Source organism: Micropterus dolomieu, linkage group LG17 (assembly GCF_021292245.1).
Source record: "Micropterus dolomieu isolate WLL.071019.BEF.003 ecotype Adirondacks linkage group LG17, ASM2129224v1, whole genome shotgun sequence".
Classification (NCBI taxonomy): domain Eukaryota; kingdom Metazoa; phylum Chordata; class Actinopteri; order Centrarchiformes; family Centrarchidae; genus Micropterus; species Micropterus dolomieu.
The window spans coordinates 2,092,959-2,111,280 of NC_060166.1; the positions used below are offsets into that span (position 1 = coordinate 2,092,959).

Consider the following 18,322-nt stretch of genomic DNA (forward strand, 5'->3'; position numbering starts at 1 on the left):
AAGCCCAGAAACACCTGTGGTAACATCAGCACCCTCTGTTGGTACTACAACTACTAAAGTACCATCAACAACAACTAAAGGAACCACAGTACAACCTGTTGAAACAACCACATCAGAAGCAACAACAGTAAAGGTTGAGACAACAAAACCAACCAAAGAAGTCACCACTGGCCCAGTGACAGTTTCAACCACAGCTGTTATTGAAACTACAACCTTGGTGCCAAGTCTCACAACAACAAGCCCAGAAACAACTGTGGTAACATCAGCACCCTCTGTTGGTACTACAACTACTAAAGTGCCATTGACAACAACTAAGGAAACCACAGTACAACCTGTTGAAACAACCACATCAGAAGCAACAACAGTAAAGGTTGAGACAACAAAACCAACCAAAGAAGTAACCACTGGCCCAGTAACAGTTTCAACCACAGCTGTGATTGAAACTACAACCTTAGTGCCAAGTCTCACAACAACAAGCCCAGAAACACCTGTGGTAACATCAGCACCCTCTGTTGGTACTACAACTACTAAAGTACCATCAACAACAACTAAGGGAACCACAGTACAACCTGTTGAAACAACCACATCAGAATCAACAACAGTAAAGGTTGAGACAACAAAACCAACCAAAGAAGTCACCACTGGCCCAGTAACAGTTTCAACCACAGCTGTTATTGAAACTACAACCTTGGTGCCAAGTCTCACAACAACAAGCCCAGAAACAACTGTCATAACATCAGCACCCTCTGTTGGTACTACAACTACTAAAGTACCATCAACAACGACTAAAGGAACCACAGTACAACCTGTTGAAACAACCACATCAGAAGCAACAACAGTAAAGGTTGAGACAACAAAACCAGCTAAAGAAGTCACCACTGGCCCAGTGACAGTTTCAACCACAGCTGTTATTGAAACTACAACCTTAGTGCCAAGTCTCACAACAACAAGCCCAGAAACAACTGTGGTAACATCAAGACCTTCTGTTGGTACCACAACTACTAAAGTACCATCAACAACAACTAAGGGAACCACAGTACAACCTGTTGAAACAACCACATCAGAAGCAACAACAGTAAAGGTTGAGACAACAAAACCAACCAAAGAAGTCACCACTGGCCCAGTAACAGTTTCAACCACAGCTGTTATTGAAACTACAACCTTAGTGCCAAGTCTCACAACAACAAGCCCAGAAACAACTGTGGTAACATCAAGACCTTCTGTTGGTACCACAACTACTAAAGTACCATCAACAACAACTAAGGGAACCACAGTACAACCTGTTGAAACAACCACATCAGAAGCAACAACAGCTTTTGTTGAAACAACAACCTCAGGGGCAGGTTTCACAACAAGGCCAGAAACAACAGTTATTGTCACAGGAAAGCCACAAATAACCACTGTATTCACAAAACCTTCTGTTTTGAACACTACAACACCTATTTTGGCTTCAACTGTAACCACAGCAACAACAGTTAAAGGAACAACTTCTATTCGTCCCATAACACAGACACTTCCAGGCCCCACAACTGTTTACTCAACAGGTACAACTACTCTCAGACCATCAAGAACCACAGTTGTTTCCACACTACCACTTTTTACCACAACTTCAACATGTGTCTGCATTGTCAATGGAACTTCTCATCGTCCTGGTAGGTGATTCTTCATTGTCCATTTTCACAGTTATGTTGTTTCTTTTGTGATGTGGTCTCATTACAGAAGAGGCTCGGATCCCACTATCGGTCTAAAATTAACTCATTCCATTGTACATTCTTAGCCTCAAGCCTAATCCCCATGTTTCCTTTTCCATAATTCTATTTGTAGGTATTCTATTTGTAGTTATAGAGTGAAATTGTGTTTTGTAACTCCCTTCTTCTACACAGCAGACAATATACATTTGTCAAACAATTAAAACACATGATTGAGTGGGACGGCTGTGGCTCAGAAGGTAGAGCGGGTTGCCAGTTAATTGGAAGGTTGGCAGTTCAATCTCCGGCTCCTCCAGGCTGCGTGTTGAAGTGTCCTTGGGCAAGATACTGAACCCCAAATTGCCCCTGGTGGCTGTTCTGCCTGTGTGTCAATGTTAGTTTCTGTTTGAGCACTTAGGCTCTGTGGATGTGGCGTAAAAGTGTTTTGAGTGGTCGAAAAGACTAGAAATGCGCTATACAAATACAGAGCATTTACATTGAACAGTAATCCTTTCATCCATAATTTGTATAATTCCGTTCAAAAGCACATTTACATAATTTATTGTTTCCCCTTGCATGCAAAACAAAGTAGGGGATCTTTGTCCAAATATTGACAGCCTTTCTTTTCATTAATAATCACAAATTTAATTATTTTATTAATACCTAACATAACCAACATTTAACATAACCTACACATTTGCGAAACATTTTCAAATAGACACATAACACACCCGCATTAAATGATTATCCATGAAAGAAATTTACACTTTCCAATATAATACACAAAATTGTGAGTTACTAGGGATAGCGTGAGGAACAAATCAGGAATGACCTGACAATGAAAGGTAGGTTAGGCAATTGATTTCAGATACATCTTTTATTTTATATGTATAAATTCTCTGGCCTTCTTGCCTAGTGTTGTGTTTTGGTGGAGTGGCTTTGGGGGGAGGCCTAAAAATCTACCTGTCCCTAAGTAGTTTCTCCAACGTCACCTACCCTAGCTTTAAGTTGTTTAGGAAATTTGATTTTCATGTCTTCACTGAAGGTCTTACATCAAATATTTCTGAAAACATGTATATCTCATCAAAATTTAATCAATAAATTTTTATGCAGTTGTGACCCTAGATCATACAAACAATTTTATGAATCCATGCAGCCATATTTCTGGCACCCCCTAGTGTCAGCATATCTCTGGACTGCTCAGCAAAGTTCGGACCTAGAATCCAAACATGTGCACCAAGGCTGGTTACAATAGCTTAAATTAATTTTGATTGATGAGCATTTATGTAAAATTGAACTTAAAGGCACAAAATGTATAATTTCAAAATTGACGTATTGACATTTCTTTGAGTCCGTAGATGATCCTGCCAAAGTTTCGGGATGACTGGCCAAATGATTTCTGATGAGTTGTTAAAATAGGACTTTGAGAAAATCAAGAAAACTTTTTAGAGCTGAAGACCAATAGAGCAAAGATGCATTTAGAAATTAAAATAATTAAAGGATCTTGACTCTAAGCCAAGCCTTTTTGGAGATAATTACAAAAATGTAAAATTGATTGTTACAGCACCAGCAACCAACCTGCCAATTTTGGTGTTATGGTTTTTGCCGCATGAACACTTTTAGCTGAGAAAAATAAGAAAGAATAGGTTCCAGCAGTGAGGTTTCTGCTTGGACCCCTAAGTTGAGACAATACATTCAGTCAGTCAGGACGGGAAAAAAGGGAATGGCCAGGGGTGTGTTTTGATAGATTGACGTATCGAAATTTTGGTTTGGTCCCATTTCCCGAGGTGTGAAGTCATTCTTCCAACTTTGGTTTGACTTTGTTCATGTGCTCTTAAGTTGGAATGTGGAATCAACATGGATACTACAAACTCTCTCTCTTCTCTTCTTACTTCTAATAAACCAGCCAACTATTACTACTATTAATACTTCTTTGCTTGTTTGTATTCAACATAGTAACAAAACATGCTCTGTAGAGCAGTTTGTCCGTTTGTTCTACTGTAGAAACATGGCGGCACAACATAGCTTCAACATAGCATTGCTGTGTTTATGTAAGGTATTTATACACCACTGAAAACATAGTTATGTATGTGTATAGTTATGTATATTGTCATGTCAATAGATCCTCCTAAATATTAGGCTACACATTGGACATTTAAATTACCTTCTTCATCTTTTAGAGAAATCATTGGTTTGCTGTGTGACCCAAATGTTTGTTAATACATGAGGGGCTCAAACCGGGGGTTGTAATTAGTGACAAGTTATTCAGACCATCAGTACACAAATCTATTATATGGTAGGGTAATTTATTCCGCTGCATGCTGCTCAGAGTAATCTACTGTACTGGCAGCATAGGGCCTAGCTGCAGCAGACTTTGCAGTGTTGAGAAGATCGTTACATTCACATGCCATTCACTAGCGTACCGACTCATGTACAGCACCCTAACGGACACACACACAATTCTTTACACACTCCAAAACCAGACTTCATTTTTTGAGGTATGTAAATTACTTTTATATGTGTATGTGGGAGAAACATTTTCAATTGTGCATATGAGCACACTTTATCTAGTATGTGTTTAAAGCTTTTCAATAGTTTTCATTAGAGCTTTTCAATTGTGTATGTAAAAGCATTTCACTTGTAGGTGTGTGTAATTTTCAATATAGTATGTGAATGGGGTTGGTTTCATGTGTGTATATGAGAGGAAAAGTTCATGGTCTTTGCATGGTAATTCTGACAGCCCCTCATAGAGGTTGGCACACAAATTTATGAATCAGTAATCTATAATTACTTTGTGCACTAAACTTTATCTCTGCTCTGATATTTACAGGGGACTTGGTGTACAATGTCACCGATGGCTTAGGGTGGTGTTACCGTGCATATTGCAATGCATCTTGTAAAGTTGAGACACAATCCAGTCCATGTCCCACAACAACGACACCCAGCTCAACTGCACCTTCTACCACTGCAGTGTTCAGCACCACTACAAAGGCCACAATCTCAAGCTCAGTACCTCCCACCACATCTCTTCCTACCTCTACTTCCACTCCATCAACACCTTCATCTACAACTTCCCTTGACTGCAATAATGTGAATCCACCAAGACAGGTGTGTTTTTATTTGTGATTATGTTTCCACTGCATAATACCAGCTCAACCCGCCTTTTTTTTGTTTTCCATTGTGGAAAAGTTGTACCTACCTGTACCTGCTTCCAGGTACTTTTTTTTGTATCACCTCAGTTGAGGTTCCAAGGGAGCTGAGGCGATACTAAAATTTGACGTGAAAACAGGCAGAGTACTGATTGGTCAGAGAGAATCGTCACTATTCACTGCATCATCATTGCGCGCCCAGACAGAGGCTAGCAGCAGAAAGTTTTATATTTTACAGTTTTTGTATGTAATTTCATCACTAAATCCACTTATGAGAAATCAGCTGTGTAGATTTGGAATATTGAGAGTTTTACGAGAAGTGATGGCGGAACAAAAATGTGCTTGAATATTTTCGGTGTTGAGGAGCTCCGCAAGTGACTGCGGGGGAAGCCTGTGCCAACCTGCGGGAGGAGCTGGCGAGCCGGCCAGCCGCCCGCTCACAGAGCCCTCTGCTCCCGCCGTCACACAGACCGCTGCAGCAACAACGGCAGAGGAAAACACAGCTGGAAGGTTTTCATACCGCTTATCTGTCTTTACATTCTGAGGAGTGTTGAAACGTTTTAACTTAAATCAAGAGACAGCTGTTTGTAGGTTGCTGGTGTGTGTGTCGCAATGAACATTACGTCGCAGCAGTTGTGTGTGGCGTTGCTATGACGACCAGCTACATTGAGGGGTACTATCTCTGGATACTATCTGCAATGGAAAACGGAGCACGGCCAAGTCGAGTCGAGGCAGAAATTAGCAGTGCATCTCGAAAAATCCATTAAATTCCTCTTTATTGTTTTACACATCCATGATTTCCTTCATGACTTATTACCTCTTGATCCCCGTCCAGAATGGAGAGTCCTGGAAGGATAGCAATTGCACCACAGCTACCTGTACCAATGGCAAGGTCACAGTGATGACTACTCCCTGTCCCACAGTACAACAACCCATCTGTGCCAATGGACGCAAAGTTGTCCAGATCTATGATGATAATGGATGCTGCTTCCACTATGAATGTGAATGTAAGTCAATACATTTTACCACTTTTGAATTTTATATATAGTGAAGAATCTTGGATAGGGGTGCAACAACACAATCCTTCTGCAAATGATTGATAATTAGAAAAAGAAACCAAAAGCACTGTGGTTTTTACTTTTTTTGCAGCCACAGTCTGCGTGTATTCAGCGTCACATTAACTAAGGCAGCAGCTCATTACGCAGTCAGCTCTTGGACTCATCCTGGGGCAGCCCTCTAGATGCATTCTGTGAGTGAAGGATCACTCGATGATATTTCTAGAGATCTCCAAACTCAAAAAATAACGTAGTGATCTTGATAACAAAACATTCACTTTGACTGCCGTTCAACCCTACCTGAAAAAAAGTTAGGCTATTTCTCATTAAATGATTATATTGTATTAGCCTATATAGGCCTATATTTATTCTACATGAGGAGCCAACATACACATGTTCATGGGATTTTACATTAGACTGATTGATTCAAATTCAAAGTTTGATGAACACAAACCAAAACTGTGTAAGTTAATTTGAACCTAATTGCTTATTTTTTTGTTTTTAATAATCATATTTAGCCTATCAAGCCTAGGAGGAGAGAGAGCTGCACTTAGCAAAGACTTTCCATTTATTGCAGTTTGTTATTGTTATTGCATTTGGATCCACATCTGCATTAAAATCATGTGAATGTCATCTAAATGTGGTTACCTTTACACAATGTGTTAATGATTAAATAGCTGATTAAATCATTAATGCATATAAGAATTATATCTTCAACCATATCATGACAATAAGATACTTCTGACAGAGTAGAAAAGTGGGTGGGACTTTCTGGCACTGTGCTATATTGGTTTGAAACATATTTCCACAATAAGGACTACAGCCAGTAAGGACAGTCCCATACATTTGCTGAGTTAGTGTACTTAACACATCAATTAGCATTTCAATTCAAATTCAATTTAAACAACTTTAGGGAATTCAGTTTGCCAGTCATATCACACAAGACAAAAACAACAACTACAATGAATCAAGCAGTCAGAAACCCTGTCAATGACATCATATAAGCATTTGGGCACCAGATCAAAGCATACACAGGTAATACATGGACCAAGCAGGGACCATAATTCAAGAGGATAAATAAATAAATAGATAATAAACTAAGTAAATAAATACAGAGGTTTACGATGCCTGGCATGTGTCTAGTTGCCGCTGTCAGCAATATTTTAAAGCCTGGTAGAAGGAATAAAAGAATATGCATATCTGTTTTCTTGGGGGAGCAAGGTAGCGCCATCCTGAGGGCATCAAACAGAATTCCTGACTGAGAACCTGGTCAGAATGACTCAGGACCTGCCTAGCCTTCTGGAGCACCCATTTTTTTCCGGAGGGAGCTCAGGTCTGTCAGCAGATTTTTACAATGCTGCTGAGGCTGTGCTTGTCCTTCACAGACAATCCATAAAACCAGGTGATAAAAGAAAATGTTAAAAGACTTTTAATAAACAAATGATTAAAGTTACATAAAGATACTCTGGGAAACATAGAAAGAATTTAGCTTCCGCATCAAGTGGATTCTTTGTTGTCCCATCAGTTTCTGTAAGTTCATTAATAGCATCACAAGCATCATAAAACAATACCAGTCTGTACACTCAAAGCATGCCTGAGAGAGGAGATGCTGGCCTCTGACCAGATTTTCACTGTCCTGTCCTCGTTCTTGTCCCTCACTCCTTTGTGCCAGAAGCCCCTACAACTGAACACTGAAAAAGAAAAAAATTAAATCATTCTTTGGGCCCCAAATAAGACACATAAATCTACAAATCAAGCCTGAGATCTTGGTGGAGTTATGGACTTGGGCTTATTTTTAATGATTTATTTGCTTACTTTTGTTTTTATTTTCTTTTTAATACAGTGTCTTATTTTTTATGTATTCCTATTTCTTGTTATGTCTATGCCCCTGTGAAGCATTTTGATTTCCAAATCCGGTTCTTACTTTTAATTTCCATACTTGATTGTTGTTACCCTGCAGGTGTGTGCAGTGTCTGGGGAGGATCCCACTACATGACATTTGATGGGAAATCATACAGTTTCAATGATAACTGCTCTTCTTACCTGGTCAAAGAGATTATTACTAAATATAACTTGACCATTATAATAAATAATAGTTACTGTGATCCTTCAGAAAGCACATTCTGTCCCCAGGCTCTCATTGTTATATATGAATCCTACAACGTAGTTTTGACTCAGTTGAAGACTTCAGGAGAAGCAACTAATGTGGTAAGCAATGATTCAAAGTGTCATTTGTTGTTTCAGTGTTAGTATTTCAGTTCATGCATTATTTGAGAGTACTGACTCAATCTGGAGTTGGAAACGCTGGTGTGCTTGGTTCCCAGTTTTCACTAATCCGTTTTGTCTCATTGTCCTACAGGTGTATGTGAATGGGAAACGAATCTATCCTGCCTACAGCAATTCTGTCCTGCGTCTCACTAGCACAGATATGGTGATCACACTGGAGATACCGGAGATCAATGCCAACATAACATATAGGGGCTCCTCCTTCAGCATTGACCTTCCTTATTCTCTCTTTGGTGGGAACACTGAGGGACAGTGTGGTGAGTTACCCAAACACTAAACCCCTGATCTAGCTAGCTAACTGTAACCTACAACCTGGCAGTTTTATTTACTGTATATACAATATTGTGAAAATGTTCATTTTTTCCGTTATTGAAAACTTTCATATATTGTAGATTGATTACACATACAGTGAAATATTTCAGGCCTTTCATTTTTGTTCCAAATTTCATTTGGAAATCTTGGTCCCAAAGTCTGGAGGACGAGTGGAGAGGCACAGAATCCAAGTTGCTTGAAGGCCAGTATGATGTTTCCACAGTCAGTGATGATTGGGCCATGACATCCGCTGGTGTTGGTCCACTGTGTTTTCTCAAGTCCAGAGTCAATGCAGCGTCCACCAGGAGATTTTAGAGCACTTCATGCTTCATCTGCTGACAACCTTTATGGAGATGCTGATTTCCTTTTCCAGCAGGGATTGACACCTGCCCACTGGGCCAAACCCACTAGGAACTGGTTTGCTGACCATAGTATTACTGTTATTGATTGGCCAGCCAGCTCACCTGACCTGAACCTCATAGAGAATCTGTGTGGTACTGGCAAGAGTAAAACACCAGACCAACAATCCAGACAAGCTGAAGGCCGCTATCAAAGCAATCTAGCCTTCCATAACACCTCAGCGGTGCATGAATGAACCTTTTTTTAGAAGTTTTCAACCTTTAAGAAGGTCTAGATCTAGTATACATTCTTTATTCTAATATTCTAATCTTTTGAGATATGGATGTTTGATTTCCGTGAGCTTCAAGCCGTAATCATCAAGATTAAAACAAAAAAGATTCACTTTATATGTAATGAATCTAAAATATATGAAAGTTTCTGTTCACTTTTTCACTTAAATTACAGGACAAAAATATTTACTTTTATATTCCAATTTTTTTAGATGCACCTGTATACGTTGTTTTTATTACATTGTGGTTAGTCAAATTAGTGTGTTCATTAGTGTGTTTACACCTTTGAAAAGCAGACTAGTTGTGTGTGATGTATGACAGGTCATGAAATTTTAAATCTGAGACATGTTAAATGCCAGAAATTCTCTTTAATCGCTCCTACTACTACTTCAAATGGTAGGGCTGCTTCTTGCGTGATGCTCAATGCTCTGGCTTCATCCTGCTCCCTCTCCTTTTCCAGGGACCTGTGACAACTTCCAGACCAATGACTGCCGTTCTCCAAACGGCCAGGTGGAGAGCTGTTCAGACTCTGCAAGCCAGTGGCATGTCCCAGGTACACCCTGTGTCAGCCCCACAACTACTACACCACCTTCAACCACTTCAAAACCACCATACTCAACAACACAGCCTATTTGCAAACCTGCCATCTGTGATCTCCTGACCAGCAGGTGAGGGGAACCCCAAAAAAGAAAAACCTCTTTATTCTCTTAGGCTTGCATATTATTAAGTCAGAAGACACCATGGAACTGAATCACACAACTAAAACATATTGCAGGTCTATTTTATTACTTTCTATTACATCTTAGATGGTGTTTATGTATTTCTGGTCACTCTGTGTATGCAAAGTCTTCTGATCACTTGTCCTGACGTGCTGTCCTGGCTCCCCTCTAGTGTATTTGCGCCGTGTCACGCAGTGATATCCCCGGGACCATTTGTGTCGTCCTGTGCGTCTGACAATTGCAACGGTGGCAATAACACCTGTTCCAGCCTGGAGGCCTATGCCACTGAGTGTTCAAATGCAGGAGTCTGTGTTGACTGGAGGAATGCTACTGATGGGCAGTGTGGTAAGTTAGATATAATGGATATAGAGTACTACAGTTGTTGCTTGGATTTCTGAAAAACATGTACGTATCTCTGTCTTACAGAGCACAAGTGTCCAATCAACCAAGTGTACATGGCCTGTGGCCCCACTGTGGAGCCTACATGCAATGACAGGTAATATCAGCAGTCTGGTGTTTTTTGAGGTAGCTTAACATTTACACACCTACCTGATTTATATACTCACATTTCTGCTGTCACTGAAGCATTGAATTAAACAGGGAGCGGAGGGTGTTTTGTTTCTTAAGAAAGATGTCTCAAAAAGCAGTGAATGGATTTCGGGGTCGAACTGGTTTTGATATAAATGATATGTAATTTAATGAGACAGAGAATCGATTATAGTCATGCAGATATAAACTGAAAGTCATCATTAGCGAAGGTTTCCACTCTTAGAGCCTTTTGTGCGACGATTCCTCAAAACATTTAACCTATGTAATCACCCATAATTCTCTTTCTGACATCAGATACAACCAGATGTTCCAGATGGATAGCAAGTCATCCACTAAGGAGGGTTGCTTCTGTCCTCATGGCACCATCCTATTCAACACAGTCCATGACGTGTGTGTTACCTCCTGTGGTAAGAGGAGATCTATTGAAAACTTGGTTAGACTGGGTCATGGAATATTTTTCATAAACTGTTGTCACACCTACAAATCTCGCTTCTGTTTCAATTTCAGATTGTGTTGGATCGGATGGAAAACCCAAACAGGTGAGGACTCACATGCCTGACACATCCATTCACGACCACTAGCAGTGAAGTGAAGCATGCCCTGTGTCTGAACTGGTTCCTGTGTTTCTCTCTTAACCAGCCTGGTGACACATGGACAAGTGACTGCAACACCTGTGTGTGTGACGAAGATTCCATGAGCATCCAGTGTCAGCCTGTTCAGTGCCCATCAGTTCAGAGCCCCACATGCAGCGAGCCCGGCCAGCAGCTGGTCAACAAGACAGACAGCTGCTGCACAACACAGTCTTGTGGTCAGTTATAGTGTCAGAACAACACGCAGTAAAATTTGATCAGCCCACAGGCTTCAGTTTCATGGGATTGGTGTAGCATATAATATAGCCCATCTCCACCTGATATTAGCATGTGATCTGAAACTCTTATCTGGATCAAGACAAACGCAGGTTGATGCAGCTGTCAATTCATACAGAGCACACTGCAATCTGAATGCAAGAAACCTGCCGGACTACATCTGGATCTTCTGCATCTTAAGGTGGACATGTATGAATGAATCTACACTAAGCTAACTGTACTGAATCAGCATCATACAGTAGCTTTTTGGACTGAGGCTATCCTCACTGGTGAGTGAAAGTTCCTTAGGCAGTTTAGGCGTAATATACAGTAGGATACAGTTGCGGAGCTATTAACCTTATCAACAGTGCCCTGGTTTGGATTGAACTGGGTGCCACCAAACTGAATACTCTAAACAGGAAGCAATTGCTCGCTGATGGACATACTGAAGTGCATTTAAGCTGTGATGTGATGTGATGCTTAGCTCAGAAAAACATGATTGAGTCAGTAACCAATCTAAACTACAAAACTACAAATCTTTATACGGAACAAAACAATCAGCGTGGGCAGCATTTGTAATTTCTGCCACTTGTGCATGTCCCAAATATCTGCAGCTGCCTGTGAAAAAAAGCTAAGGAAAGATTTTTCCCTTCACCTGCCTACCTAATTTGCATATTGAAATCCAATCACAATGTGGGCAGAACAGAGATGATGGGAACTTTCATCAATACGAGAAGTCATTGCAAAGGCCCATGTTCAGGTGTCTTCATCCAGAGGATACTGAGTTGCAGATCACATGTTAAGACCAGGTGGACAGTGGGTCTTACTTGACCGTTTCATTGATCTCACTGACTTTCTAAGTGAGAACTATGTTACCTTTATATTTATTGATGTAACTGTGGGACCAAACCAGTGTTGTTTTCAAATGATATACATGGATACTTTACAAACAAGCATGTTTTAAACCATACTTTTCCTGCCTTCGTGAAGCCAGTGGTTTCAGTTATTTTCTGTATTGTAAAAGAAGCTTTAGGGCTTCCATCACACTGAACATCAGTGTTACCTTGCTGAGCATTCTTTTCAGCCATACCTGCCCTGCCTCACAAGAGTAATTTTAACAAGAATTCAAGCAGACATATAATAAGCGAGTATGTGATGAGCTATAAGGCTCCAAAGGACAATGTTCACAGGTAAGTAATGAATAGAAACCAGCAGCTGTCTGGAGAGAACAAAGACCAAAACAATATGCTTTGTCAAATGTCACCATTAATATTGGAAAAAAGGTTGGAGAAGTCAACTTGTGTCTAGGAGGTCACTGGTTCAATCCGAGCAGCAACCTCCAGGGCTGAAACATGAGTCAGGCCCAGGAGAAAGACCTTTAAATTGAAGTGCTTCACAGGAGCTGCTCACTAACCAGCAAGGTGTGAATGTCAAAGGGCAGCCCTTCTCGAAAAAGAGAGTCTGGCTCTCGGCAAACTCTCCTTTCACCTAAATCATCTAAACATGTAAAACTACCGTTATGGTTCTTTAAGTTATTGTTATCAAAGACAAATCGAGGCAGATCTCCACATTCACACACTGATAATCATCCCCAACAGAATGCAATGTAAACCTGTGTCCCGCTTCCATCCCCTGCCCGCTGGGTTTCCTACTCAACATCACCAACAGCACCTGCTGCCAATCCTTTGAGTGTGGTAAGTGACTCTAGTCTATCAACATAGCATTACCTATCGATGTCTAATATAAAATGCTGTACTGTATGTGCTCATGAAACATGACCCAGTGAGCTATCATTTGTTTGTTTTTTGACAGGGACAGTGCACAGCTGCACCAGAGTTAGCTATACGATCATTTACATCTGTAGTCACTGTGCAGGAAACAAAAAATGAAAATTAACACTGTAGTATAAAAAAAACAATTATAGTTCAATTCATTTTTAATTATATAGTGCCGATTCAAAGCAGAAGTTATCTCATTGCACTAGAGCAGGTCTACAACCTACTCTTTGTAATATCATTTCCAGACACACAACAGTTCCCACCATGAACAAGCACTCTGAGACAGAGGCAAGGGAAAAGTAACTTTTAGAAGGCTTAAACCTCGTATAGAACCATGGCTCAGGGTGGGCGGCCATCTGCCTCAACCAGTTGGGGGTGAGGGAGAGAGAGAGTGAGAAAGGACAAGACGGAGCTTCAAACAATACATTATATTAATACATGTTAATATTAGTTCACAATTTGCTTTTAGAGAGTTACAATATTTCATCTTTGGGGAAAATGCGAATTTACCTAGAATAACATTGTTTTTCTGAATCCAGTACACACACAGAGCTACAGTAATATAGATGCTTATATATAAACTTAGCACACCTTACTGACCTAATAAAATAGTGTAAATGATAACTTGACTCATGTCTTTTGTTTTTGCAGTTCCTAAAGGTGTCTGTGTCTATAACATGACTGAGTACAAGGTAAGTACACAGCCCAAACTCCAGATAGCAATACATCAGGTCCACCAGGAAAGAGGAGGCAAATACAGAAACAGGCAGGCAGAACAGGTTGAATTACAGGTGCTTTACTAGAATAAAAGTCTTTCTTACAACAGTCTTATAGTTCAGCTCTCCAAACAGGCTGACACATCCAACAGGACTGAGGCAGGAAGCCAGTCAAAGCCAGGTAGCAGTCAGTTTTACAGGACAGGGACAAAGACAGGCAGAGCTGGAAGACTCACATAGAGGTAGACAAACACTAGGGGGGAGTGGCTCGTATTTATACTGTCTAGCTAAATCAGGGGACAGGGGTGCAGGAAGAAGCGGGGTCAGGTAATAGACAGGAAGTCAAGATGGGCCACTGCTGGATAGATGAGGACTGGCAGTCTGAAAAGTATCTGAAAAATGCCAGGCCTAGAGGTATGCAGATTTGCAGAGTCTGACTAAAGAAAGCTACTCTGAGGTCACTCTTTACTCCTCAGTTCTCTTAGTCCAGACCAAAAAGCATGTATTCATATGGATAGAGAGGTAACTCGTTTATTGGATAGTTTTGGTGTCTGTCATTCTGCATCAGCAGAAATGAAGTGCTACAGCATGTATATCTGCTTTATGCATCCTTTTATCTCACAAAGAAATAGTTGGTGATGAGCATGAGCAGTCAAGACTGACTGAAAACCATTCGCCAAAACTATGCTGTCGTATAGCAATCAAAATACATGATTATTATCTGTTTTAACCCTTTTCACCTTTTGATGTATCAGGGAAAATGTCAATACTCACATGTTGATGTGCATATGTGTTGCCCTGGTTACCAAATGACCTTGCAAAAGCATAGAGCGGATAGTTTTCTTGGCAGTTGCCATGATTAGCAGAGAGATGGGATCCATGTCACATACCTTCTTTATCACAGTGCAGTGGATGGCCAAATCAGAGCTTACTTGGAAGTGGTTCTGTATTTTTTCTTGCGCACCAATGACAGCTTTCAAACCATCTTTAATCTCAACCACATCAACAGCTTAGGCGTGAAAGCACCCAAAGGGAGGAGAGACAGAGCCAAGTGCAATTAGTGGGAGCTTTAACACTGTTAACTGTTTGGTCAGGTTCAGACTAACCCTGGTACGTTGCTTTGATTCATTTGTGTTGGTGTGAACGCTTTCATTCAAACTTCGGTGTGGACTAAACCACTGCACCACTGCCACCTGAAAAGGTGGCTTCTGAGAGAACTGATGTTAATGGTGCAGCTAAGTAATAGCAGATACATGATTTCAGTATGAATTCAAAAGTTAAACTACTGTTACATTTAGTCGATCCACTGATTGTAGGAACAGTGAAGGAAGGAATCTCCTCCTGTCTCATGGGATTTTCCCTAATACATCAGGAAGTAAAAAGAAGTCCCTTTTCTAGCTGTTGTAGTCTAGACTAATACCCATAACCACTTATTTCTTCATCAGCCCGTTGGCATGCCAGAAAAACTAAACAAACACGTACAAGGTCTGTCAGTCACAAGAAGAGACATTTGTTTTACGGCTGGGTCCACAAAACTGTGAGGATGCAGTGTTACAGTCACCAGAACCTTCATGGAATGAGTTTCAGTACAGGCCTTTTCATTTCAATTCATGTTTGAGAGGAGTTAATTAAATGTGTATTCTATAGCCTGGTGCCAAGATACCAACACCGGAATCACTATCAGAACCACCATTAGAAGCACCAGCAATTCCAGGACAACCCTCAGGAACAACAACAGCACCATCAGGACCGGGACAGCCATCAGGAGCAGGACAAGCAACCCCGGGACCTTTATCAGAGGAGTCCGTTAAACCTGGGCCCTGCCGGGAGTGTTACTGTGGTCCCAAAATGGATCCCATCACCAAGCTGAACATCGTTGCCTGCAAACCTATTGTCTGCAACAAAACCTGCCCCTCAGTAAGCTCATTCTCAGGACACAACAAACACTCTTACACAGACGCAGTGTCATTGGAACAGACCTTGACCTCAGAGATACATTCACACTCAGTGGCCACCAACAAGCTAATGCGTGTTGTAGTACTGGACTGTTCGTAACTGTGGAGAAATATCTCTCAGTATAATGCAGTCCAGTACAACAGCACTATAAACTACAACCTCATCAGAAACATGTACAGAACATGTAGTTGAATTAACGCTGTCTGACAGTGTCAACAAAAATGGAATTTCTAAGTTCCACTAAAATACTAGACAATAAAACAGCTGAAGAAAAAGGAGCTAAACATGAACATACATGCATTATCTCATATTACCAAGCCAAAGGAGTTGTTTTTTTGTTTCGCCTTCCCCCTGACTCTCTCACACTGTCTCCAGGGTTACGGATATCAGACCGTATCTGGGAAGTGCTGTGGGACGTGCATTCAGAACAGCTGTATTTTCACCACACCTGACCAAACAACGCATGTTATCGAGGTAAGTGCTGCAGCTGGAGTTTCCTCCCATTTTAAAGCCAACAATATGAGAAATGGGATGTGGCTGTAGATCATTTTACCTAATAACAATTTGTGTGTAATTATTGTTAGTGAAAGTAAGACAAACTGAACATTTGATTTTATTTAAGGCTAGTCTTTTTTCAAAACATAAACATTTATATTTTTAAAAAGGCTTAAAAATGTGATCAAATCAAATCTAATCCCAGAACCTATTAATGTCCCCTTTATCACATGTGGTGGTCGTAGTTCTCGGTAGACTTCCTCTCTTCCAGACATGTAGTGGCCTATAGGCAGAGTTGTTTCTATATGAGCCAAAAAGGATAAGGATTATCTCTGTGATGATCATCTGACTTTCCTGTTGGTTCAGGTCAATGGTACTTTTATACCCCATGACGACAACTGCGTGCAGTACACCTGTGACAACATTAATGGACAGTTTATTACCAAGGAGACCAAGACCACTTGTCCTTCTTTCAACCCCTTGAACTGTGAACCTGTGAGTATCTCTACAGCTGATACCCCTCCCCCTGTCTCATCCCGCACTGTCCATGTCTAACACGCAGCATGACTTGTCTTCCTCCTCCAGGGCACTGAGACAACCGACGCTAGTGGGTGCTGCAAAACCTGTAAGTAATTAGAGACGCAGTATTTGAATAACTTCTAAACCAAAAATACATTTTCAGAATAGAAATTTGACTTCTTAATATGGCATTGTTGGAGCCTAACATGATGGTGGTGCAGTCACCCGGGTTCAACTCCCTCACTGTGACACGTCCACCAATGTGTCCCTGAGCAAGACACTTAAACCCTAGCTTCTCCAAGCGTGTGACCTCTGACATAAATAGCAATTGGAAGTGGTTTTGAATAACAGGTAACACACAGATACATATAAATTATGTGTGTTCCAGGCACGCTGCGGAGCTTCTGTGAGGTTCAGAGTAAGCAGACAGTCATCGATGTGAGCGGCTGTAGGACCACGCAGCTGGTTAACATGACGTTCTGCGCTGGACGCTGTGGAAGCTCGTCCATGTGAGTCTGTTTAGCCCGAAATTTGAAGTTCAACTAAGTTGGCAAAACCACCATCAGTGTAAATTGAGGTTGAGTTCTTCAGGTGGGTTTTGGTTGTGAGCTTTCTCAGTTAGTGTGAAAGGAGGCTGTCAGCACATGCTGCCATCTGTAGGGCCTAATGACATAATTTTCCATGAACACTAGGCTTCCATAGTAGTGCTCACCCAATGTCCGACGCGTTTTACCCTGATATAAACATTGTGCAACACTTTGCTTAGATTAACCTGTTAGGAAGCCCCAGGGCTGTTCTTGTTGCTAACTCTAGCAACAAGAACTGTATGAGCACAAAACAAACAAAAAACAAAGCTAATGAAGATCTTAGAACTGGATTTTGACCAAAAAAGGACTTTATGCCCAACTGTTAAAGGAACTGTTGTAATCAGTGGAGATGATGAGCTGTTTTGTGTGTGTGTGTGTGTGTGTGTGTGTGTACAGGTACTCTGCAGCAGCTAACATGATGATGCACCAGTGTGAGTGTTGCCAAGAGGCCACCACCACTCCAATTCAGGTGGACCTGATCTGCGATGATGGTTCCAGGGTCCAGCACACCTACAGCAGAGTGGACACGTGCAGCTGCAGCAAAGCAGAGTGTGTGCCGGGGACAACTGCCAAAGCACAGCGCCGCAGGAGACGTTGAACGCTGGACTGAGCCTCAGAAACACTGCAGGGCTTAACTTAGACCTCCTTCTTCTTATCAGGTTTTGTTATTTATACCCCAGTGTGTGCTGTTTTTCAGTTTCACAACATATTAGCATGATGTAAACTTTCTTTAACTGCAGATTTCTTGGATAATTATTAAAATGATATTTCTGCAATACGACACTTGCATCATCATTCTTATTGATCCTGTGGGAATGGGAGTACTGATACATCTGTACATTCTAAGCATACCGTGAGAAGGTCAATTTGTCTCACCAACATTTTGATGTCAGTTGGACATTTTGGAGGATACAAATTAAGTTTAGCTAAAACAGGAAACAGGTGTCCAGGCGAGAGCTCGTGTTTAGTTGTTCCTAAAGCTACTAAAGAACTAAACATTTGTACTACCTGTTCTTGATTTCTGGCTTAAAATGTTGCA

General features: G+C 41.0%; 1 protein-coding gene across 1 annotated transcript in view; it reads left to right on the top strand.

Moving 5' to 3' along the window:
* Nucleotides 1-18,049, top strand: part of LOC123985999 (mucin-5B-like) — a 43,324-nt gene extending 25,275 nt beyond the window's left edge. The window contains exons 26-44 of the mRNA XM_046074035.1: nucleotides 2-1,652; nucleotides 4,519-4,796; nucleotides 5,673-5,844; nucleotides 7,853-8,100; nucleotides 8,252-8,435; nucleotides 9,580-9,787; nucleotides 10,011-10,183; nucleotides 10,265-10,334; nucleotides 10,682-10,794; nucleotides 10,895-10,926; nucleotides 11,027-11,195; nucleotides 12,831-12,926; nucleotides 13,662-13,702; nucleotides 15,374-15,643; nucleotides 16,058-16,156; nucleotides 16,544-16,672; nucleotides 16,763-16,802; nucleotides 17,085-17,205; nucleotides 17,680-18,049. Of these exons, the coding sequence (XP_045929991.1) occupies nucleotides 2-1,652; nucleotides 4,519-4,796; nucleotides 5,673-5,844; nucleotides 7,853-8,100; nucleotides 8,252-8,435; nucleotides 9,580-9,787; nucleotides 10,011-10,183; nucleotides 10,265-10,334; nucleotides 10,682-10,794; nucleotides 10,895-10,926; nucleotides 11,027-11,195; nucleotides 12,831-12,926; nucleotides 13,662-13,702; nucleotides 15,374-15,643; nucleotides 16,058-16,156; nucleotides 16,544-16,672; nucleotides 16,763-16,802; nucleotides 17,085-17,205; nucleotides 17,680-17,881 (4,296 nt within the window). The 3' untranslated portion in view covers nucleotides 17,882-18,049. The remainder of the gene's footprint in view (nucleotide 1; nucleotides 1,653-4,518; nucleotides 4,797-5,672; nucleotides 5,845-7,852; nucleotides 8,101-8,251; nucleotides 8,436-9,579; nucleotides 9,788-10,010; nucleotides 10,184-10,264; nucleotides 10,335-10,681; nucleotides 10,795-10,894; nucleotides 10,927-11,026; nucleotides 11,196-12,830; nucleotides 12,927-13,661; nucleotides 13,703-15,373; nucleotides 15,644-16,057; nucleotides 16,157-16,543; nucleotides 16,673-16,762; nucleotides 16,803-17,084; nucleotides 17,206-17,679) is intronic.
* The last annotated feature ends 273 nt before the right edge of the window (nucleotides 18,050-18,322 follow it).